This window comes from Mus musculus, chromosome 1 (genome assembly GCF_000001635.26).
Source record: "Mus musculus strain C57BL/6J chromosome 1, GRCm38.p6 C57BL/6J".
Taxonomy (NCBI): Eukaryota; Metazoa; Chordata; class Mammalia; order Rodentia; family Muridae; genus Mus; species Mus musculus.
In genome coordinates this window covers 32,309,324-32,334,483 of record NC_000067.6, presented here as the reverse complement: position 1 = coordinate 32,334,483, position 25,160 = coordinate 32,309,324, and the positions used below count along the sequence as shown (strand labels likewise).

At 37.3% G+C, this 25,160-nt stretch overlaps 1 protein-coding gene across 4 annotated transcripts in view; it reads right to left on the bottom strand.

Annotated features, from left to right (window-relative positions):
* The window catches only part of Khdrbs2 (KH domain containing, RNA binding, signal transduction associated 2), a 532,623-nt gene that overhangs the window by 370,741 nt on the left and 136,722 nt on the right, over positions 1–25,160 (bottom strand). For all 4 annotated transcript variants that reach the window (XR_001783140.2, XR_001783141.2, XR_373242.4 and 1 more), the window contains exon 3: positions 902–1,018. Coding sequence is in view for 1 of the 4 variants with exons in the window: in NM_133235.3 (NP_573498.1) it covers positions 902–1,018 (117 nt within the window). In the remaining 3 variants the exon portion in view is untranslated. The remainder of the gene's footprint in view (positions 1–901; positions 1,019–25,160) is intronic.

The following is a 25,160-nucleotide window of genomic DNA, read 5'->3' as shown; positions in this document are numbered from 1 at the left end:
CCACCTGGGGATCCATCACATTTATGTTCACCAAACCCAGACACTAATGAGGGCACCAAGAAGCGCTTGCTGACATGTGCCTGATATGGCTGTCACCTGAGAGGCTACCAGAGCTTGACCAATACAGAGGCAAAATCTCGCTGCCAACCATTGGACTGAGCATGGGGTCCCCATTGGAAGAGTTAGAGAAAGGACTGAAGGAGATGAAGGGGTTTGTAGCCCCACAGGAGGAACAATATGAACCAACCAGACCCCCTTGAGGTCCCAGGGACGAAACCACCAACCAAAGAATACACATGGAGGGACCCATGTCTCTAACCACATATATAGCAGAGGATGTCCTTGTTGAGCATCAATGGGAGGAGAGGCCCTTGATCCTGTGAAGACTTCATGCCCCAGTGTAGGGGAATGCCAGGGTGGAGAGGCAGGAGTGGGTGAGTGGGTGGGTGGGAGATTGGCTGGGTGGGTGGAGGAACACCCTCCTCGAAGCAGGAGAAGGGGGTATGGGATAGGGGCTTTTAGGGCAGGAAACTGAGAAAGGGCATAGCATTTGAAATGTAAATAAAGAAAATATCCAATTTAAAAAAGAAAATATTAGAAACATTAAAATTAAAAACAAACAAGTACCAAAATGGAGAACCGTCCCACCGAGCATTTAAAAAGTGTAGCAATATGACAGTGACCTACAAAGAGAACTACAAAAGGCAACACAGGAACTATGTCCTGAGAAGGAGGCAGGGGGATGATGGAAGAAAATAGTGACTTCAGACTGGGCAACAGTGTGGTACCAGAAAGCAAGCCTCATAGAAAACAGGGAACGCCATCCCCACATATTGTAAACAGGGCTCCAGATGCTGGAGCCCTGCTTAACATGAGAAGAAGCAACTTCAAAGCTCAGTACCTTTGTCTTATCTCGCATGGACCCTTTGCCCAGGATAGACATTTTAGCACCCGTTTCTTCTTGTAGCCTCTTCAAGGAGTTTCCTCTTGGTCCAAGCAATTTCCCCACAAAATTGAACTGAAAAAAAAAAAAACAGCATGTGTGAGTTAAGAAAGAGAAAAGTATACTTTCTGTAAAGTATAACTATTACAAGCTTTTCAAATTTATCATTGAGAAGTTATGAGGTGTACCACAACAGATATGTACACATTTTTACATGTGCACACAAGAACACTGGAAATTACTTCAGACTTCCAATCCAAAAATCTCTTAAGGGAATACTACTTCCTAAAAGAGACCCAAGATCAATGATATAGTGAAAATATTATTTACTCAATAATCAAGTAAGACACATCATCTAGCAAAAAATACTAAGGTGCCTCAAGTAATACAAAAGGTTCTTCAAAGCTATACATATACCCGATGCTAGACAATGTTAAAGCAATGTTAGAAGCAGTTTAGTATGTGTATTCTTCTAAAATTCATTCTGTCTCTGTCTCTCTCTTTCTCTATGTGTGTGTGTGGGGGGGGGGCACACATATGTGTGTCTCCTCTGTGCTCAGGTATACATAGAAGCCGTAAAAGGGCCCCAAATCAGTTGGAGCAGGAATTTCAGGTGTGTATGAGCTTCTTTAAGTGAGGGCTGAGGACCAAACTTGAGTGCTCTGGAAAAGCAAAGCCAGATAACACTGAGATGTCTTTCCATCCATGAAATATACATTTTATATTTTATTTAATGTCAAAGATGTAGGCTGTAGAACAAGTTAAAGTTAGAAACATAAGAAAGACAAAGGTTTTATATACATAGACCATCAATGGTGTCCAATAAATCTTAATAAAATCAATCTTTTTATATTGCCAATACATAATTTTAAAATACATCTTTTGAGAGAAATGATGTTTATAATGGACTAAAATATTTTAGAAATAAATAAAACTATATAAATTCAAAGCCATTGTATAATACATAAAATACAATACTAGAGATATTAACTATATAATTGATTATCTACTTAATAGATAGTATTAGATAAAGTGAAATATGTTTGAAATTAATCATATTAATGAATATAGAAATATACATACACACATATATATTCCTAAATTAATTCCAACTTAAGGTATAATGAAATTCTAATTACAAGGCTTTAGGTTAATTTATGAACTAGGTCTAACATTTCTTTGAAAAAGTGAAAATTCATACCAGACAAATCCTAGAAACAAAATAGTACACAGCCATTCTTATTGCACCGATTTATCTAATTCACCACTAGGGCTCAAATTAAAGTTTAACACCCTATTCCCTTTCTGGGCATGTGATTCTTTCTTGTTTGCCTCCCCGTGCAGTTTTCTTAAAGAACGTGGCAATCCTGGATCAGGTCTGGGAGAAGTAACTAAAGCAGTCTCTTGCTGTGCTTAAGTCTAACTGCCTTAGATGATGTCTTACAGGCTCTGCTCTTCTGACTGGGTAAAAGTACCACATACAGAAACTATGGTTTTCTGTTAGGATGAAGTATGTTAACAAGCTGTTTTCCAAAGGTCTTAAATCCCAGCCAACCTGGAGATCTCATAACTAAGGGACCATGCTTGAGTGGGATAAGGTGGCACCAAGCACCATCCTGTGCCTTGAGCTGAGAGGAGGTTAAAACACTTAGGAGTTAAACCGTACACATATAAGCTGTGTTAGGCATGGACACCAAATGATCTCTGATGGAGTGCTGGCTCATTTTACTGTATGCATGTGCTGGTGAAGAGACAGTAACAACGTTTATTTTCATTTCGCTGAATGACAACATAGGTATGGGGGTGCCACACCACCATGCTGCCATAAACTACATATTACTCAGTATATATATATATATATATATATATATATATATATATATATATATATATATATATATATATATAATATGGAACCTGAAACAATTATTTATAATCTTCAATTTTGGAAATGTAAAATAAAAATGGAACTTCCATTTTAAAAAATGTCTATGAACTTACCACGTCACTAAGAGGAAATGGGTCTCATACATGAAATACTATATATAATTACACAAAATGTTGTAAATGCTATGGAACAAAGTCAAGATTGAGGCCAGGGAGATCACAGAAAGAACTGTTTTGACTAGGGGGAAGTTATGAGATCTGTTCGTGTTCCCCCCTTTCATTTCCTTACTGGGCATGGAAAAGGGAAAATTTATAAGCATTTTTTCTTTTTTTTTTAAGCTGTCAATATTTACTGGATATTTTCTTTTTGTACATTTCAAATGTTTTCCCATTTTCAGGTATCCCTTATGGAAAGCCCCTGTCCGATACTCCCTTCCCCTAAGTCTCTGACGGTGCTCCTCCACCCACTCGTTCACTCGAATCTTCCTGCTCTGGCATTCACCTACACTGGGGCATCAAACACCTTCAGACCCAAGGGCCTCTTCTCCTACTGATGTCCAACAAAGTCATCTTCTACTACATGTGTAGTCAGTGCCATGAGTCCCTCCATGTGTATTGTTTTTTGGTGGTCCTGTCCCCAAAAGCTCTGGGGGGTCTGGCCTGTTGACACTGTTGCTCCCTCCATGGGGCTGCAATCCCTCTCAACTCTCTCAGCCCTTTATCCAACTACTCCATCAGGAACTCCACACTCAGTCCAATGGTTGGCAGTGAGCATCTGTCTCTGTATTTGTCAGGCTCTCAGGAGACAGCCATATCAGGCTTCCATCAGCAAGCACTTCCAGCAAATTCTAAATGGGAAAACTTTGGATGAATGATCTAGAATTTGAGGCCCAAGAAATGTTAGAGCTCAACAGAAATCCTTTAATATAAGTTAATGAGCAGTAAGACATTTGTGAACAGAAGAATGGCCAGTGCATGAAAGACAGCACAAGAAGAGAATTGGTAAAAAGAAAAACAAAGGAGATGTGAAGGCTTTAACCATAAGGTATGGAAACTTACAAGCTTGGAATGTTCTGGTAACTCTAGGCTGTAATAAATTATATATCCTTGTTCAACAATATAAAACATAACAAAATATATTCACAGCAGGCAAGAAAGGATAATTTTCTACTGGCAACAAAACTGGATATAGAACAAGCAGTTGAGGACAGTTTTATATATTTGCAAAGTTGGTAGCACTGCAAAAAAGAGAAGTCTAGGAGTCCTAGCAGCCATGCACAATTAGAGATGGAAAGTGATGAAATATGTTTAGTACTATATGCCCAGTTCCTAGGTAGATGGATGCCGTAAGTACATAACACAAACAGAAAGACATAAACAAGATCAGACCATGTGTATGTAGGCCATGATGTATCAGGTTTGTACGCGTGGGCATGGAGGCATGTGTAGGTATTTGGTCTCTTCTTCAGCTAACCTTGACTATTAGTTTGAGACAAGGTCTCTCACTGAATCTGGAGCTAACCGAATTGGATGGGTTATCTGTCCAGCAAACTCCATGTACCTTCCTGTCTGTCTCCATGTGCTATGATTACAGGAACACATACCTGGTGTTAACCATGTCCTGGCAATCAACTCAGATTTGCAGGCTTGAATAGCAAACAATATACTGAAGTTACTTTCGAACATCCAATAAACTTCAACAAACAAGAGCGCTACATCTGAGAATTTTTCGTTGTTGTTACTGTTTTCATAGTTAGCACTTATCCATCTGCTTGTCATACATAATTTCAGATATTTTCCTTCTTTTTGAGTTGGTTTGAAGAAACTATGCCTTTTCCACAATCTAAGATATCTAGTTTGTGGGCATACAGGTATAAGTAATACTGTGTCATAATATTTTAAGGATGATGTTGGTAGTAGTGCCTCTATATCGGTTGCTAAGTTCAGTCATCCCATCTCCTTTTCATAGTCTAAGTATTTGTCAGTTTTGATCAACTTTAAAAAAAAAAACAGAATATTCTTTTGGTTGCTTTTACTTTGCTCTCCAAGGTCACACATTAGTAATCTGAAACATTTTTCTATTCTAATCTAGGCATAAATTGCCATCCCAGAAGGCCAGGTCTTGGCTTTTATTGCCTATCTATTGACATTCTGGATGCAATTCTGTTTTACTGCAAGCATGTACTTAGCAGGTTTTCTTGGCTGTTCTCTAATAATATCCACATTATTTTTAAACATTATTGGTTGTGGGTTTATCTAGCCCAATAATATCTATATATGCTTGAAAACTAGGTTCTCTATGAGGTGGTTAGGACATGAGGTTTCTGATTACATGAATGAGATCAAATAGCCTAAAAAATGAGACCTACAAGACACACACTCATCCTGTAGACAATTTAAGGATAAAATGAGAAGGTGTTATATATCAAGTAAATAACAAGCCCTCACTAAATATAGACATCAAGGTGCTGACACCTCAATTTTGAATTACCACTATAGGCACCAGTGCACACAACTCCTGTTCTTTTGAATGAGGCAAATGCCCAGACTTTGAATCACCAACTTTCTGCTCTTCTTGTGCAATACTATTATAGAACTCCACCATCCCTCAACCTCAAAAGGCAATTTCCAGATACAGATATCTTCCCAGTAGCTTGGCATTCTCACTATCTGGGCTAAGTCCAGCTGGCATTTGCTTGCTGATGGTCCTTGGAGAACAATATTCAAAGCACCCTATGTTGCTTAATTGCAATGATATTGAACACGAACAATGGCTTAATTTTTTAGCTTCATTCTCATTCTGCCCTAATGAATAATGTTCATACACGTACAGGTTATCTATGAACTAGAAGCTATCTATAATCAAAAGGAAACAAGGAGTTGAACTAATGAATTCAGTAAGAGAAGTGTCACTTTATCTAGTGATATAAGGGTGGGACAAACAGAATACATCAGAGCTATGAGGTGACAACAGGCATAGTGTCACCTGTGAAGAGAAGGTTAAGAAATAAGAGAGACCACCCCACCTAGGAACCCATCCCATCTGCAGACACAAAACTCCATCACTGTTGCAGATTCCAAGAAGTACTTGCTGACAGGAGATACACACAGGCTGACAGATACTCACAGCCAACTATTCATCACACTGAGCCAGCGAACCCCAATGGAAGGAAAAGTTAGAGGAAGGACTTAAGGAGCTGAAGTGGATTGCAACCCCATAGGAAGAACAACAATATCAACTAACCTGACCACACAGAGCTCTCAGGGATTAAACCACCAGTGAAAGAATCCACATGGAGGAATAAACAACTCCAGATACATATGTAGCAAAGTATGATCCTATATGATATCAATGGGAGGGGAGGCCCTTGGTCCTATGGAGGTTTGATGCCCCAGCATAGGAGGATGCTAAAGCAGTGAGGTAGGAGTGGGTGAGTGGGTGAAGGAGCACCCTCATAGAAGCAAAGGGGAGGGGAATTGGGGGAGGGGGTATGGGATGGGGGATTTGCAGATGGGTAACCAGGAGGGAGATATCACTTGAAATATAAATGAATAAAATGATTAATTAAAAATTAAATGGGAGCTACTGAGAGTACTATCATTCTAAGCACTTTCTTTAAGGAGACAAATATCATTTAAGTGCCCATTTGTGCATACATATGAAAAATTACTGTATGGAAATTGTATGTTCAGCAATGACTCAATAAATGTGACTTAATAAAAACATTTACATGACACCTTACTTACAAAATCAGTTTTAAATTGAATCTAACTGTTAACATTTAATGAGTACAAATGGACAAAATGTGAATTTTACATGACAGAAAAAAATTACAATTTGTACCTTAGAACATTATGATTATTATCACATGTGAATAATGATGACATTATGAAAGGACATTATGTGTATCATTTCTTTTATTTTATCAATGATCTTAAAAATATCAGAAATACACAGCTTTATTAGGGAATTATATTACTATTAAATATGCAAGGCAGTATTGTTTTAATTACCACATTTGTAATTCATATGAATAGTGTTTTTTATCTCTTCTAGGTGGATAAAGAATACTCACAGTCATTTCCTTCAAAATGCATATGAAACTTAAATATTTGACTTCTAAAAGAAAAGCATTTTAATTTATCTTACACTGTATTTGAAGAATGAAGGAAAAGACTACTTTGTAATTATGCTATAGAAGCCATGACAGGCATTGAAGGAAAAACTTAATTCATGAAAGTGTGTATAAAATGCAGTCATTATTCTATACCTAAAATCAAATATTCTTAAGAAATTATACCACAGAAAGTACATTTAAAGTACTTTAGTTTCAACTTCCTTGTTGTTAAAAGGTTTTAAAGTGCTTTAATGCAAAATGGCAAATGACACGCTTTAGATAAAAATCAATATATTTTTTTTGTATTTGGTACTAAAAGGGAACACTTTTATGTGTCATTGTGAGAAGACTTGCTGTTACAGAGGAAGCAAAGTGTATTTTTAAACAATTTCTTCAAAGTTTTAATCATAATCGTTCCTCACCATAGGCAAATTACATCCCAAATTGCTGAGGAAGAATGATAATAGAACAAAGCCTTATAGAATAATATCCAATCTCTTAATAATTCCTTCAAGTCCTGAACAAGCATTAGTTTCCAATGATCCTTTATTGTCTGTCCACTGTGTAGGTCTTGAGTTTCTCAGTCTAAAAATTTCATGATATTTTAGTGAACATGTTAGGACTTCTTCTCCTAAGAAACATACATTTCGTCACACTTCCAAATTTTGTCTCTGTAACTCCTTCCATGGGTGTTTTGTTTTCTATTCTAAGAAGGGGCAAAGTGTCCACACTTTGGTCTTCCTTCTCTTGAGTTTAATGTGTTTAGCAAATTGTATCTTATATCTTGGGTATCCTAAGTTTCAGCTGTCTCTTGTGAGACTATGCCAGGGCCTAGCAAACACAGAAGTAGATGCTCACAGTCAGCTATTGGATGGATCACAGGGCTCCCAATGGAGGAACTAGAGAAAGCACCCAAGGAGCTAAAGGGATCTGCAACCCTATAGGTGGAACAACAATATGAACTAAGCAGTACCCCGGAGCTCTTGTCTCTAGCTGCATATGTATCAAAAGATGGCCTAGTCGGCCATCACTGCAAAGAGAGGCCCATTGGACTTGCAAACTTTATATGCCCCAGTACAGGGGAACGCCAGGGCCAAAAAGGGGGAGTGGGTGGGTAGGGGAGTGTGGGGGGGTGGGTATGGGGGACTTTTGGTATAGCATTGGAAATGTAAATGAGCTAAATACCTAATAAAAATGGAAAAAAAGAAACATACATTTCCCTCGATTGGATACACTATTATTTGCAGATTAAAACATTTACCGTTATTTTACAGTATCACTATTAAGAATGGTTGGTTTTATTTAAATTTGTATCAAAGAAGATGAGTCACAAATTCTGAGGAAGAATTCCCACTAATAAAGGCTTGTTGGTTAGGTGGGAGTCATGCATCAGCATCTGTGAAAATTAAGAATTTTTCTGCTAGACAAACCTCTAAGACCCTTCAGTTCTATACACAAGGTTCTGGAAGAAAAAAAAAAAGAGTATAACACATGAGAGTCTTAATGACTTTGGATTTAACTAGTGAACAGCAAACAAGAGGGAAAGGTAATTTTGCTAACCAAATATTAAAATATAATATTATTTATTTCAAATATCTGTTACTACTTATTTCACTGTGTGTACATCCACGTAAGTTTATTTTCTATTATTGTGATACAAGGCCATGGTCAAGGCAACTTACAGAATGGGTTATCCAGGCTCACAGTTTCAAAGAGTTAGAGTTCGAGTTCATGATGTCAGAGCAGAGGGAGCAGACATGGCAGCTGAAGTAGCAAGCTGAAAGTTGAACCTAAGCCAGAAAGCCTAGGAAGTCAACTGGGAATGCAGTCAGATTTGACACCTCAAAATCCACTAATGATGCTTTTCTTCTAGGAAGGCCACACCTCTAAGCCTCCAAACAGCATCACCTACAGAAGACCAAGTGTCCAAACATCTGTGATAATGAAATGATCCAAAGAACTTTGATAGAGCAGAATTACCATCACACAAGGAATTATGGTAAATCCACAATGACCCATAATGTCTGTGCAAGGAAGAATGAGGTAGGACAGAGAATCTTGCTAATCATATATATATATATTATAGAGTAAAATTATTGTCTGGAACCTGAATACAATGGTGCTGGCAGGGTTTCTGAGATGTGACTACCTTCACTGTGATCATTCTTATAGGAAAATACAAATGAGAGACAAAGTGTTATAAAGTATACAAGATTAGGAAGAGAAAGTGTGTTTTAAAGCAAAGTGAATGTTGAAATATAATATGAAAGAACTTGAAATATATTTCAATGACTATAAAAAGAGATTCTCTACTCCATGTAGCAAAATGTTGGAAGCCACAATTTATAAAATAGCATTCCTCAAAGTATGCTGATATACCTGATATTTATTAAAGGTTCATAATGTGCTAAGAACCCCATGAAATTTCATATCCATTACCACCCTTAGGTCATATGTCAAAACCATAAAGAACATACTAATTTCTTATTGACATGGAGATATAAAAAAAAAAAATGACCAGCTGCCACCATGATTCACTTACCATGTTAGACAGCATGCACATAAGCACTTCCATCTTTAAGTTGTTTTTATGGAAATTTTTCTATTTGATTAATCAGATCAAGAGGAAAAGTAACCAATAAAACTATTAATATTATGAAACTAACCAATTAACTTCAATCTGTGTTTTGCATTATTTTTGCCTTCTTTGAAAATGTCATTAGATTTTTTTATATATTTTAAAATAAATTTTAGTAGTTTAGTTAAAAAAAAACAGGATGTACTTATGCCATGTCATCTTAAATGATGTGTTGTACTGTTTTAGTGTTGTCTTAGAAGTTATTTCTAAATACTCTGGCATTCTAGGTGATTTATTTCTTTTTCTTTTCAATTTTTTATTAGATATTTTCTACATTTACATTTCAAATGCTATCCCAAAAGTACCCTATACCCCCGCCTGCCCTGATCTCCTACCTACCCACTCCCACTTATGGCCCTAGCATTTCCCTGTACAAGGGCATATAAAGTTTGCAAGACCAAGGGGCCTCTCTTCCGAATGATGGCAGACTAGGCCATTTTCTGCTACATATGCAGCTAGAGACACAAGCTCTAGAGGCCATTAGATTTTTACTGCTAACATTGAGAGGTTTTATATTATCATATAGTTTTAAGGAATGTGTATGTGTGTGAGTGTGTGTATACATATGATTATCTCAGAGATAAAAAATTATAGTGAATAATAAAAGCTTATTATAAAAAAATCAGATACTCCTATTAGTAGTGTTTGAAAATAATTCGAAAACTTAACTACTCTTCCAGTTGGCGCCAGCCCTGCTTTACATTGGGCATCTACTCAGCAGACAGTCCCAAGTTCCCCAGAGGACTCTCAACACAGCAGGCACCCTAGCACACGCAGGATCTTGGGATCACTGAGGAGAGTCAGCCTCTAGAGAGAGCTCTGACCCTGGGACACAGGTGAGACCATCATTTTGTATCCCAGGACTCTCAGAGACCAGTCCTCAGGGGAGAGCGCAGGGGCTGCAGAAGCAACAGAGCTTCTTGGACAGGAGACAGTTTAACTCCCAGGAATACTGACAGAGGTTAACAGAATCACAGGAAGTACAAACTCCAGCCAGAGACAGCTAGACCATCTAACACCAGAGATTACCAGATGGTGAAAGGTAAATGTAGGAATCTTACTAACAGAAATCAAGACCATTCCGATCATCAGAAACCAGTATGCCTATCACAGGGAGTCCTGGATACCCCAACACACCCAAAAAGCAAGATTCTGATTTAAAATCATATCTCATGATGCTGGTAGATGATTTTAATAAGGGCATTAATAACTCAGTTTAAGAAATACAGGAGGACACTGCTAAGCAGGTCGAAGCCCTTAAGGAGGAAGCATAAAAATCCCTCAAAGAATTAAAGGAAAACACTGCTAAACAGGTAGAAGTCCTTAAAAAGAAAACACAAAAATCCCTTAAAGACTTACAGGAAAAAAACAACCAAACAAGAGAGAGAATTGAACAAAATCATCCAAGATCTAAAAATGGAAATAGAAACAATAAAGAAAACTCAAAGGGAGACAACTCTGGAGATAGAAATCCCAGGAAAGAAATCAGGAACCATAGATGCGAGCATCAGCAACACAAAGAAGAGATGGAAAAGAGAATTTCAGGTACAGAGATTCCATAGAAAACACAACAATCAATGAAAATGCAAAATGCAAAAAGATCCTAACTCAAAACATCCAGGAAATCCAGGACACAATGAGAAGACCAAACCTACTGGTAATAGGTATAGATAAAAATGAAGATTCTCAACTTAAAGAGCCAGTAAATATCTTAAACAAAATTATAGAAGAAAACTTCCCTAACCTAAAAAAGAGATTCTAGTGAACATATAAGAAGCCTACAGAATTCCAAATAGACTTGACCAGAAAATAAATTCCTCCTAACACATAATAATCAGATGGAGAAACCAAACTATTCCCTGATAAAACAAAATTCACACAATATCTTTCTACAAATCCAGCCCTTCTAAGGATTATAAAGGGAAAACTCCAACACAAAGAAGGAAATTATGCCCTGGAAAAGGCAAGAAAGTAATCCTTCAACAAACCTAAAAGAAGACAGCTGCAAAAACAGACTTCCAACTTTAACAACAAAAAGAACAGGAAGCAACAATTACTTTTCTTTAATATCTCTTAGTATCAATGAACTCAATTCCCCAATAAAAAGGCATAGACTAACAGACTGGCTATATAAACAGGACCCAACATGTTGCTGCATATAGAAACCCACCACAGAGAAAAAGACAGACACTACCGCAGAGTAAAAGGCTGGAAAACAATTTTCCAAGCAAACGGTCGTAAGAAACAAGCTGGAGTAGCCATTCTAATATTGAATAAAATCGACTTCCAACCCAAAGTTATCAAAAAAGAAAAAAGAGGCACTTCATACTCATCAAAGGTAAACACTTAAAAGATGATCTCTCAATTATGAATATCTATGCTCCAAATACAAGGGCATCCACATTTGTTAAGGAAACTCAAGTAAAACTCAAACCACACATTGAACCTCACACAATAATAGTTGGAGACTTCAACATCCCACTCTCATCAATGGACAGATCCTGGAAACAGAAACTAAACAGAGACACAGTGAAACTAACAGAAATTATGAAACAAATGGATTTAACAGATATCTCTAGAACAGTTTATCCTAAAACAAAAGGATATAACTTCTTCTCAGCACCTCATGGTACCTTCTCCAAAATCAACCATATACGGTAAAAAAAACAGGCCTCAAGAGATACAAAAATATTGAAATTGTCCCATGCATCCTTTCAGACCACCATGGACTAAGGCTGATCTTCAATAACAACATAAATAATAGAAAGCCAACATTCACGTGGAAGCTGAACAATATGGTACTTAATGATAAATTGATCAAGGAAGAAATAAAGAAAGGGATTAAAAGACTTTTTAGAGTTTAATTAAAACAAAGCCACAACATACCCAAACTTATGAGACACAATGAAAGCAGTCCTTAGAGGAAAACTCATAGATCTGAGTGCCACCAGAAACTAGAGAGAACATACTCTAGCAGCTTGACAGCACACCTAAAATCTCTAGAATAACAACAACAACAACAAGCAATTCACCCAAGAGGAGTGGATGGCAGAAAATAATCAAACTTAGGGCTGGAATCAACCAAATGGAAACAAAAAGAACTATATAAAGAATCAACCAAATCAGGAGCTGGTTCTTTGAGAAAATCAACAAGATAGATAAACCCTTAGCCAGTCTCACTAGAGGGCACAGGGAACGTATCCTAATTAACAAAATCAGAAATGAAAAAGAAAGCATAACAACAAAACCTGAGAAATTCAAAGCATAATCAGATCCTACTAAAAAAGTTTATACTCAACAAAACTGGAAAACCTGGATGAAATGGACAAATTTCTAGACAAATACCAGACACCAAAGTTAAATCAGGATCAGATTAATGATCTAAAGAGTCTCATTTCTTCTAAAGAAATAGAAATGGTCATTAATCATCTCCCAACCAAAAAAAAAAAAAAAAAAAAAAAAACAAAAAAACCAAAAAAAACAAAAACCAAAACCACAAAAACACAAAAACAACAAAAAACAAAAAACCAGGATCAGATGGGTTTAATGCAGAGTTCAATCAGACATTCAGACATTCAAAGAAGACCTAATTCCAATTCTCCTCAAACTACTCCATAAAATAGAAACAGAAAGTACTCTACCCAATTCATTCTATGAAACCACAATCACTCTGATGCTTAAATCATATAAAGACCCAACAAAGAGAACTTCAGACCAATTTTCCTTATGAATATCGATGTAAAAATACTGAATAAAATTCTCGCTACCTGAATTCAAGAATACATCAAAAACAATCATCCATCCTGACCAAGTAGGTTTCATTCCAGCGATGCAGGGATGGTTCAATATACAGAAATCCATCAACAAAATTTCACTATATAAACAAACTCAAAGACAAAAACCACATGATCATCTCCTAAGATGCTGAGAAAGCATTTGACAAAATCCAACACCTATTCATGATAAAAGTCTTGGAAAGATCAATAACTCAAGGCCCATAAGCAATATACAGCAAACCAGTAGCCAACATGAACTAAATGGAGAGAAACTTGAAGCAAACCCACTAACATCAGGGATAGACAAGATTTCCCACTTTCTCCCTACCTATTCAATATAATACTTGGATTTCTTCAGAATCTGTTGTTATGTCTCCCTTTTCATTTCTGATTTTGTTAATTAGGATGCTGTCCTGTGCCCTCTAGGGAGTCTGGCTAAGAGTTTATCTATTCTGTTAATTTTCTCAAAGAACTAGCTCCTCCTTTGGTTGATTCTTTGAATAGTTCTTTTTGTTTCCACTTGGTTGATTTTGCCCCAGAGTTTGATTATTTTTTGTAGTATACTCCTCTTTGCTGAATTTGCTTCCTTTTGTTCTAGAGCTTTTAGGTGTGTTGTAAAGTTGTTACTGTGTGCTCTCTCAAGTTTCTTTTTGGAGGCACACAGAGCTATGAGTTTTCCTCTTAGAAATGCTTCCATTGTGTCCCATAAGTTTGGGTATGTTGTGGCTTCATTTTCATTAAACCCTAATAAGTCTTTAATTTCTTTCTTTATTACTTCCTTGACCAAGGTATCATTGAGTACAGTGTTGTTCAGTTTCCACGTGAATGTTGGTTTTCTATTATTTATGTTGTTATTGAACATCAGCCTTAGTCCATGGTGATCTGATAGGATGCATGGACAATTTCAATATTTTTGTATCTGTTGAGGCCTGTTTTGTGACCAATTATATTGTCAGTTTTGGAGAAGGTACCATGAGGTGCTGAGAAGAAGGTATATCCTTTTGTTTTAGGATAAACTGTTCTGGAGATATCTGTTAAATCCATTTGTTTCATAATTTCTATTAGTTTCACTGTGTACCTGTTTAGTTTCTGTTTCCATGATCTGTCCATTGATGAAAGTGGTGTGTTGAAGCTCCCACTATTATTGTGTGAGGAGAAATGTGTGCTTTGAGCTTTACTAAAGTTACTTAAATAAATGTGGCTGTATAGATTTGGAGTATAGATATTCAGAAATGAGAGTTCCTCTTGGAGGATTTTAACTTTGATGAGTAGAAGTGCCCCTCCTTGTCTTTTTTGATAACTTTGGGTTGGAAGTCGATTTTATTAGATATTAGAATGGATACTCCTGCTTGTTTCTTCAGACCATTTGTTTGGAAATTGTTTTTCCAGCCTTTCATTCTGAGGTAGTGTCTGTCTTTTTCCCTGAGATGGGTTTCCTATCAGCAGCAAAATGGCGAGTCCTGTTTGTATAACCAGTCTGTTAGAGTATGCCTTTTTATTGGGGAATTGAGTCCATTGATATTGAGATATTAAGTAAAGTAATTGTTGTTTCCTATTATTGTTGTTGTTAGAGTTGGCATTCTGTTCTTGTGGCTGTCTTCTTTTAGGTTTGTTGAGGATTACTTTCTTGCTTTTTCTAGGAAGTGGTTTCTCTCCTTGTATTGTTTTTGTTTGTTTGTTTGTCTGTTTTTTTTTTCTGTTATTGTCCTTTGAAGGGCTGGATTTGTGGAAAGATAATGTGTGAATTTGGTTTTGTCATGGAATACTTTGGTTTCTCCATCTATGGTAATTGAAAGTTTGGCTAGGTATAGTAGCCTGGGCTTGCATTTGTGTTCTCTTAGTGTCTGTATAACATTTTTCCAGGATCTTCTGGCTTTCATAGTCTCTGGTGAAAAGTCTGGTATAATTCTGATAGGCCTGCCTTTATGTGATACTTGACCTTTTTCCCTTACTGCTTTTAATAGTCTATCTTTATTTAGTGTATTTGTTTATTTTGATTATTATGTGTCAGGAGGAATTTCTTTTCTGGCCCAGTCTATTTGGAGTTCTGTAGGCTTCGTGTATGTTCATGGGCATCTCTTTCTTTAGGTTTGGGAAGTTTTCTTCTATAATTTGTTGAAGATATTTGCTGGCCCTTTAAGTTGAAAATCTTCATTCTCATCTACCCCTATTATCTGTAGGTTTGGTCTTCTCATTGTGTTCTGGATTTCCTGGATGTTTTGAGTTAGGATCTTTTTCCATTTTGTATTTTTTTGATTGTTGTGCCCATATTCTCTATGGAATCTTCTACACCTGAGATCCTCTCTTCCATCTCTTGTATTCTGTTGCTGATGCTCACATCTATGGCTCCAGATTTTTTTCCTAGGGTTTCTATCTCCAGCGTTGCCTCACTTTGGGTTTTCTTTATTGTGTCTACTTCCCTTTTTAGGTCTAGTATGGTTTTGTTCAATTCCATCACCTGTTTGGTTGTGTTTTCCGGTTTTTCTTTAAGGACTTGTAACTCTTTAGCAGTGTTCTCCTGTATTTCTTTAAGTGAGTTATTAAAGTACTTCTTGATATCCTCTACCATCATCATGAGATATGCTTTTAAATCCGGGTCTAGCTTTTCGGGTGTGTTGGAGTGCCCAGGACTGGCTGAGATTTTGCTGGATTTTGCTGGATGGTGAGTGGTCTTGGTTTCTGTTAGTAAGATTCTTAAGTTTGACTCTCACCATCTGATTATCTCTGGAGTTAGTTGTTATAGTTGTATCTGGTTAGAGCTTGTTCCTCCCGTGATTCTGTTAGTCTCTATCAGCACACCTGGGAGACTAGCTTTCTCCTTAGTTTCAGTGGTCAGAGCACTCTCTTCAGGCAAGCTCTCCTCTTGCAGGGAAGGTACACAGATATCTGGTGTTCAGACCTGCTTCTTGGCAGAAGATGAAGGCCCAAAACAGGTCCTGTCCCGGAAATTGTGTAGCTTCTGTAATTGACACTCTCACCTACATAGACTAGTCTCTGAGAGATCCCGGACCAGAGATGGCTCCTCCAGGTGCTCCAGCAAAGCCCTCGCTGGCTGAGGAGACACCTCTCCTCTGGCAGGGAAGGTGCCCGGATATCTGGAGCACGAAATGGGGTCTGCCTCAGAAGCTGTGTTGCTTCTGCCTGTCCCAGAAGCTGTCAGCTTCTGTAGTCCACACTCTCACCTGTGCAGACTAGTCTAGGAGGGACCCGGGATCCAAGATGGCTCCCCCAGGTGCTCAAGCAAAGCCCCCCTGGGTGGGGCGAACACCTCTCCTCTGGCAGGGAAGGTGCCTGGATTTCTGGAGCCCAAAATGGGGTCTGCCCCAGAAGCTGTGTCACTTCTGCCTGGCCCAGAAGCTGTTAGCTTCTGTAGTCCACACTCTCACCTGCACAGACTAGTCTCAGAGGCATCCAGGAACCAAGATCAGGTTCTGAGAATCTTAATTCAGGTCCCTGCATGAGAATGGTAAACACTTTATATACTTTTTCCACTCTACAGTGCTTTTATTCACTTCAATTCCACAGATCATCAGGTAGCTGATACTATGTGAAGGTCAAAGTATAGACACGCTTACATACACACTCAGCAACTGCCTGAGTTCAAGGGATCTGAACTTTGCTTCTCTTGCTCACATAGCAAGCTCTTTAACTGCCATCTCTCAAGCACACTTTTATCCCCCCAAGACAGGGTTTCTCTGTAGCCCTGGATGTCCTGGAACTCACACTGTAGACCAAGCTGGACTTGAACTCAGAAATCTGCCTGCCTCTGCCTCCCAAGTGCTGGGATTAAAGGTGTTTGCCACCACGCCCAGTTTCCGGCACACCTTTGAATTCTTTAAATGTAGAATTAAGCAATGAAACCTAAAATCCCATACTCTGATTGGTGTCTTAACATGAAAATCAAAACTAAGAACAGTGTATTTTTGTCACAGGAAACTAATTTACAGTGGGAGAAAATGGAAGTAATTAGAGGATATTAGATACTAGAGATGAAGTGCTTCTTGATATTTGAGTCACCTTCGCCAACATTCTTGGGGCCTTAATTTATCCTCTATTCCTTCTGAATATGAATAAAGATTTTCTTGAAATATGTGAGGTCCCTGAGATAACATCTATTAATTCTAATGTAAGCTGAATTGATATTATTTGCAATCAACAAAATGTGGAAAAATACAGATTCAACAGCATCAATTAATTATTCAGACCCCTGCATTTTCTACCTTTTGATAGCTTCATACCATCAAATTTCTTTGTTATACTGGGAAAGTAGGAATAGATACAATGAAGAGAAATGCCCAAATATTAAATTAACCATGGAATAAATGCCATGACAAATAGGATGCATTTTTCATTCTTACATGTCGAGAAAACATAAACCAAATGTATTCTAATTTCTATGTGGTTATGTTGTTCCACTCAGAGGGATCTTAAGTGTCACTGGCTAAGGAAGACCATGAATGCTTAATGTCCTTACTTGGTATATATTAGCATAATGCTTTGCTAATGGGATGGGTGATGGGGGAAAACATGAAAAAATGAGGGTTTAGTGTCTACATCTACCAAAGTCATTGTTCTGTCTTTGTTTCCCAAGAGGATGCTGCATATAAAAACCAAAGATATTATTTTTTAAAGATTATTCAATGATACTGAAGGTGTGAGCTATACGGCTCCATCAAAGATAGTAACAAAAGGTTCCCTGTTCCTAGGTGACATAAAAAATGAAGGAGTCAGTTCAGAGAAAACATCACAACACTGCTCTGGGGATGCTGGATATAGGCAGCCCCCAGGGAGATCAGCATTTCCTCAAAGGAACGATAGAGAGCAAGGGAATTCTGAGAAGGTTGCCTGAATTGGATTCTCTTGAAACATAAAAGAGGTTCATGTGGCAAAAAAAAATATATATTAGTATTGATTAAATTGGTTAAAAGGTTCTCTAGAACTGATATAATAATTCTGAGTTTATAACAAACATAAAAACTACATGAATGAGCCGTGTTGCATTATTGTATAAAATGTACATGTTCAGTAAACAGTCTTGGTGAAGCATTGTATCATCACGATTTCTCATCTTCAAATTTATTATATCTGAGAAACAACTCCTTTTGGCAGATAAATTGCATTTCACTCACTAGTGAGACATAAATTCCTTGACAAATTCAATTGCAAATATTTCTTTTTTTCTGCAAGAATAAATGTTGTGGTGTATATTAAAAATTCATAGCATGTGACTATAAAATCACTACAAAAAAAGTTAAATATTTGTAGCTGGCATTCAAACATGTCATACATAACAGTGAAGCTCTTAGAAACTGAAGTGTAAATAGTACTAATTTTTCTGAGATTGTAAAGAACTCTCCAGTATCTCCTAGCTTTAAAGTTACCATATGTGGCCTGGAGAGATTGCTGAGAGGTTAAGACCACTGATTGATTTTTATTCCAGAGGATCCTGGTTCAATTTCTATCACTGACACAACAGCTCAAAACTGTCTGTAACTACAGTCCCATAGGATCTGACACTGACATACAGACATCATATATCATACAGGCATGCATGTAAATACCAACACTCATAAAATAGAAACAAATTAAATTTAAAAGGATAATAAAATTGGCATAAGATATATTTTAGATACCAATAAAAGCACATAAGACATCACATATTAGTTATATGATACTCCCATAAAGGTGTTGAGGCATGCTAGGTTAACTGTGTTAGCCAGATAAAATGAAGAACTGTATGCAAGCAACTGAGAATGTGCATAGAAGAAGAATAAATAAATAAATAAATAAACTAAGTAAGCAAATAAAGGAAACCATGGAATTCAAGGGGTAAATTGACAGAATGTCCAGAATGGGACTATGAAATCCACAGGGAAGAAAGTTGAACATAGACATGAAAAGGTACATAGATGGGCAAGGTACTAGAAAAACATTGTCTTAGTCTGGGTTTCTATTCCTGCACAAACATCATGACCAAGAAGCAGTTGGGGAGGAAAGGGTTTATTCAGCTTACACTTCCACATTGCTGTTCATCACCAAGGAAATCAGGACTGGAACTCAAGCAGGTCAGGAAGCAGGAGCTGATGCAGAGGCCATGGAGGGATGTTACTTACTGGCTTGCTTTCCCGGACTTGCTCAGCCTGCTCTTTTATAGAACCCAAGACTAACAGCCCAGGGATGCCACCACCCACAATAGACCCTCCTCCCTTGATCATTAATTGAGAAAATGCCCCACAGCTGGATCTCATGGAGGCATTTCCCCAACTGAAGCTCCTTTCTCTGTGATAACTCTAGCCTGTGTCAAGTTGACACATAAAACCAGCCAGCACAAACATCCTCCTCAGAGGAGACTGCAAAGGAAGGTTGGTGTTAAAGGAGCAACATGAGTTAAAGAATATGAAAAACACCATACACCATAAAAATCCAGATGTTTTAAACTTAATTCAAAATCAGTGGCATCATCTTGGGTGAGAAGCTAGAGTGAAATTTGAAAACTAGATGGTGAATGGAAGCAGCCAAGACTTACAGCATCTATGCTAATAATTGTACTCCATATGTCTAAACCAGAAATGATGACATCCTAATTGAATATAGTAAATTAAACGTTCCCTGGATGGTTCATCCTTTTGTCTTAGCTCCAAACTTTGTCTCTGCAACATCTTCCATGGGTATTTTATTCCCTATTCTTGGGAGGAATGAAGTATCCACACGTTGGTCTTCCTTCTTGATTTTGTTGTGTTTTGGAAAATGTATCTTGGGTATTCTAGGTTTTGAACTAATCAATACCCCCAGAGCTCATGTATCTAGCTGCATATGTAGAAGAAGATAGCCTAGTCAGCCATCATTGAGAAAAGAGACCCCTTGGTCTAGTAAACTTTATATGCCCCAGTACAGGGAAATGCCAGGGCCAAGAAGTGAGAGTGAGTGGGTAGGGGAGCAGGGCAGGGGGAGGGTATAGGGGATTTTGAGATAGCATTTGAAATGTAAATGAAGAAAATAATAAAAATATTGATAAAAAAGTTCCCTGGAAATTAAACCTAAGGCAATATGATACAACATAAAGGCAATAACACTTTTAGTTTAAAAATGGAGGATATTTGTTTTATGAATATATCAAGTATCTACAGAGATCAGAAGCACATAACACTGGAATGTTTCAAGTAAAATTACAGAACGCTTAATAAAAAAATGAACTTCTTTGAATATCCAGATAGAGTGACTAATAAAGGGAGGAGATGGGATCATCATTGCCCTGCATGTCTTCATGAGGTCCTTCAAAACCATCTGACATACTCAGGGATAAAAATAATCATGACTCAAGAATTGAAAAATCTACCCAAATATTGACAATAAAGACCAAAATTTTGATCTCTTATACCTATGGAAATACCATGCACATAATATTTCTGATGAGTCTATCTACAAGGAGATTTATTCAATCAACTGATGAATAAAAACATGTCATCAAAGAAATAAAGGGGTAATAGACAGATAGCTACATATGGAACTTCGTAGTAGTGCTAAGGTAGAGAACTCACATTGTGATAATAACAGATATACATTAATAGGGCCATTATTTTAAGTCTTGTTTTATTTTATTTTTAGTTTTTCCATTTTTTATTAGGAATTTAGCTCATTTACATTTCCAATGCTATACCAAAAGTCCCCCATACCCATCCACCCCCACTCCCCTACCCACCCACTCCCCCTTTTTGGCCCTGGCATTCCCCTGTACTGGGGCATATAAAGTTTGCAAGTCCAATGGACCTCTCTTTCCAGTGATGGCCGACTAGGCCATCTTTTGATACATATGCAGCTAGAGTCAAGAGCTCCGGGGTACTGGTTAGTTCATAATGTTGTTCCACCTATAGGGTTGCAGATCCCTTTAGCTCCTTGGGTACTTTCTCTAGCTCCTCCATTGGGAGCCCTGTGATCCATCCATTAGCTGACTGTGAGCATCCACTTCTGTGTTTGCTAGGCCCCAGCATAGTCTCACAAGAGACAGCTACATCTGGGTCCTTTCAATAAAAGCTTGCTAATGTATGCAATGGTGTCAGCGTTTGGATGCTGATTATGGGGTGGATCTCTGGATATGGCAGTCTCTACATGGTCCATCCTTTCATCTCAGCTCCAAACTTTGTCTCTGTAACTTCTTCCATGGGTGTTTTGTTCCCAATTCTAAGGAGGGGCATAGTGTCACTCTGGAAATCAGTCTGGCGGTTCCTCAGAAAATTGGACATAGTACTTCCGGAGGATCCAGCAATACCTCTCTTGGGTATATATCCAGAAGATGCCCCAACGGGTAAGAAGGACACATGCTCCACTATGTTCATAGCAGCCTTATTTATAATAGCCAGAAGCTGGAAAGAACCCAGATGCCCCTCAACAGAGGAATGGATACAGAAAATGTGATACATCTACACAATGGAGTACTACTCAGCTATTAAAAAGAATGAATTTATGAAATTCCTAGCCAAATGGATGGACCTGGAGGGCATCATCCTGAGTGAGGTAACACATTCACAAAGGAACTCACACAATATGTACTCACTGATAAGTGGATATTAGCCCCAAACTTAGGATACCCAAGATATAAGATACAATTTGCTAAACAAATGAAACTCAAGAAGAATGAAGACTGAAGTGTGGACACTATGCCCCTTCTTGTTTTATTTTTAATAATTTCTTTTTTTGAAATTATAATTATATCACTTCCTCTATTCTCCTCCAAGCATGTCTTCATCTTTTTTTTTTTTTCAAAATCACGGCTTGTTTTTCATTAATTGCTGTTAGATGCACAAATTGCTAAACATGCCACTTGGAGGGAAGACATACCATCCTTTCTCCCTTTCTTTCTACTCCCTTCCTGTTTTTACTTTCCTAGCTTGCAGTAAATCTAGAAAGAATATTGTTATGTATGCGATTTCTGATAAAGAAAGTGAATATCTGTGGGATGATCTACATTTTGTATTACTGCATGACAAATTGCCATGGATGTATTGTGATTTAAAATGTGCATCTGCATTTTCTCTGGGTCAGAAAATCATACATGTATCAGTGTGAATTTCATTCACACCCCAAATGTTAGGAAGTTCAAGACAGATTTACTGAGGAAAATGACTAGGAAAGTTGTCTCTTCTACTAGGAAGGTTATTGACACCCTTCATTCCAAAGCAGCTTTCAAACGAGTCTCCTTGCCATGCCCCCCGACCCCCACCATCCTGCTTCTAGAAGTTATTGGCCAGAGGTCAGTGAACACCTGAGAAGTTGCCTGTGGTTACTAGAAACCACCCAAAGATCTTTCTTTGTGGCATCTCTAACAACCATTGAATCAAGCTATGAAAAGTTTCTCTAGTGTTGGTTTGCTAAGGAAATCTAATGTGACTCTACTGAAGAAATAGAGTCTATCAACTTTATGTAAAGAAATAAAACAAATCTATAATGAAAACTTAGAAAGAATGTGTAACTGAGATAAAACTATGTATATGTTATATCTCAGCATTCTGTTCTTTTAAGGTTCAGTGTTCTGTATATGTAAAAATTCCAGGCACAGCAGGCATGGTTACCGCTAGGATCAACAATGTCTTACTATACACTTACTGTACAGTTGTCTACTGAAATTAGATATACAATTGCCAGAAGATTAGGAAGTTTGCTGTGTGATCGTGCCTCCTAGAAATATCAGAAGCTACAACCCATCAAGTCTTTACTTATCTCACTGCCCACACAAGAGCTGAACAAGGATGAACCCAATGGACTGGCCAAAACTGATGAATTAACAGCCAACTGAATAAAGCTGGGATTGGTAGTGGTCTTCTGGAGGGAAGAGTACACCAATGGATTTCCTAATGCCAAAGAGCTATGTCAAAACTATGTATAAGTAACATTATATAATGTGAGTAGATTATATTTAAGAAGATGATGGAAATCATGACCCGAGAGGTGCAAACCAATGACTTGAAGGAAGTAGTTAATAAACTGATTCCAGACAGCATTGGGAAAGACATAGAAAAGGCTCGCCAGTCCATTTATTCTCTTCATGATGTCTTTATTAGAAAAGTAAAAATGCTGAAGAAACCCAAGTTTGAATTGGGCAAGCTCATTGAGCTGCATTGGGAAGGCGGCAGCTCTGGCAAAACAGCTGGAGATGAGACAGGTACTAAGGTTCAGCAAGCTGATGGATAAGAACCACCAGTCCAAGAATCAGTGTAAAGTCCAGATTTTTAATAGTGACAAATCAAAAATTTCTTAGGAGCCATAGGCACTAGATATGGGTGACTTCAGAATTCACAGAAGCAGGAAGATAAAGGTTTGCTGCACACTCCTGAAATAAACAAACAAACAGAGAAAAGGAGGGATCAGAGCACACATGCAAGATGAAAAATAAGCTTAGAGCAAACAAAACAATATTCATAGGAAATGAACAATTTGATTGGCCAAAGTGTAGGTGATTGATAATGATATAAATATACTAAGGAAAATAATTATATTTTAAGAAAGAACATTTGAATGATTGCAAAGAATATCAGAAATAATTAAAATTAATAAAAAAATACCAAAAATTAGACTAAGTAATTAATTTAAGGGGTAGATAATTTTCCACTGAATTTTACATATAGAGCCATTCTAGCAATATGTTTGTCTGATTGTTTATTTTAATATTTGGGCAATTATGTTATTCTAACACTGTTGTTCTATAGTGGATTTACCTAGGTTAAATAATGCATAGAACATTTTAGATTAAGAAAATATGTAATGGGATACATACACAGGGATTTTGAACTCAAGTAAATTTTAATGGTTGAGAAACTATGAAGTCTGCACTTTGTTTGGAAATACATGTGGTTGAAAAGTCCCCAGGCAATAGGAAAACAAAATTTTCAAATAAAAAAGGTCCAATTAAGAAAGAGAGATAATAGTGAAGATGTGAAGAATAGAAGTAATAAATCTACAATAAGAAAACAAGAATAAAGTCTCATCTTTTATATAATTTGAAAATTGGTATGAAATTGAAAGGATTACTTAAATAGGTAAATGCTTTTATTTTCAAGGGACTAAACTTTGAGAGGATTAGCAATGTTCATTAGAGGAATATATTTCTACTCACAGTTGCTAGTCTTAACTGCCTCAAGCATAGTTAGTTCTAAAAATAGCCATTGTTTATGTACTTCAAAAAGGAAATAGAAATCTACATCCATTATCAGCCAGTATGTATTAATCAACAGCTGTGTACTTGGCAGTGTAAGAGCACACATTGGCACATAATTTAGTGGCAAAGCTAATTCCCTTCTGGTGAATAAGTGGAATAATGGATCAAGGCTGTATCTGCCAGAAACTCCAGTGGCTATAGAACAATGTCTACTCAGTACTTATTGAGCACCAACCATGCATGATGCTCAAAAAAAAAAAAAAGTGAACATGGTAATATTCCAGAGAAAATGGAGGTGTTTCATCATCCAAAAGTCTCATTATAAAAGAAACAGAATTTTTCTAAAGTAACACACACACATTACCAATGTTTCCTGCCGTTAAATGAAGTTCTCCGAAAGATTCATCATTCTATGTTGCAAACTTTAATTGAAACTCTCTTACACTGTTGAGATATATTCAAGAGCATGTGCTTTTGCAGCTATTTAAAGAAATTTTAACCAGCAAGCATTTTAAGTCCCATTCATCAAGGTTAAGATGGCGAGAAAAAATTCCATTTACCACAGGTAGAGTATGGTCTCCATAACCTAAGGGGATATAAAACTAGGAAAAGAAGAATCAGCCTTAGCACACGTGATGAACAATGCTGC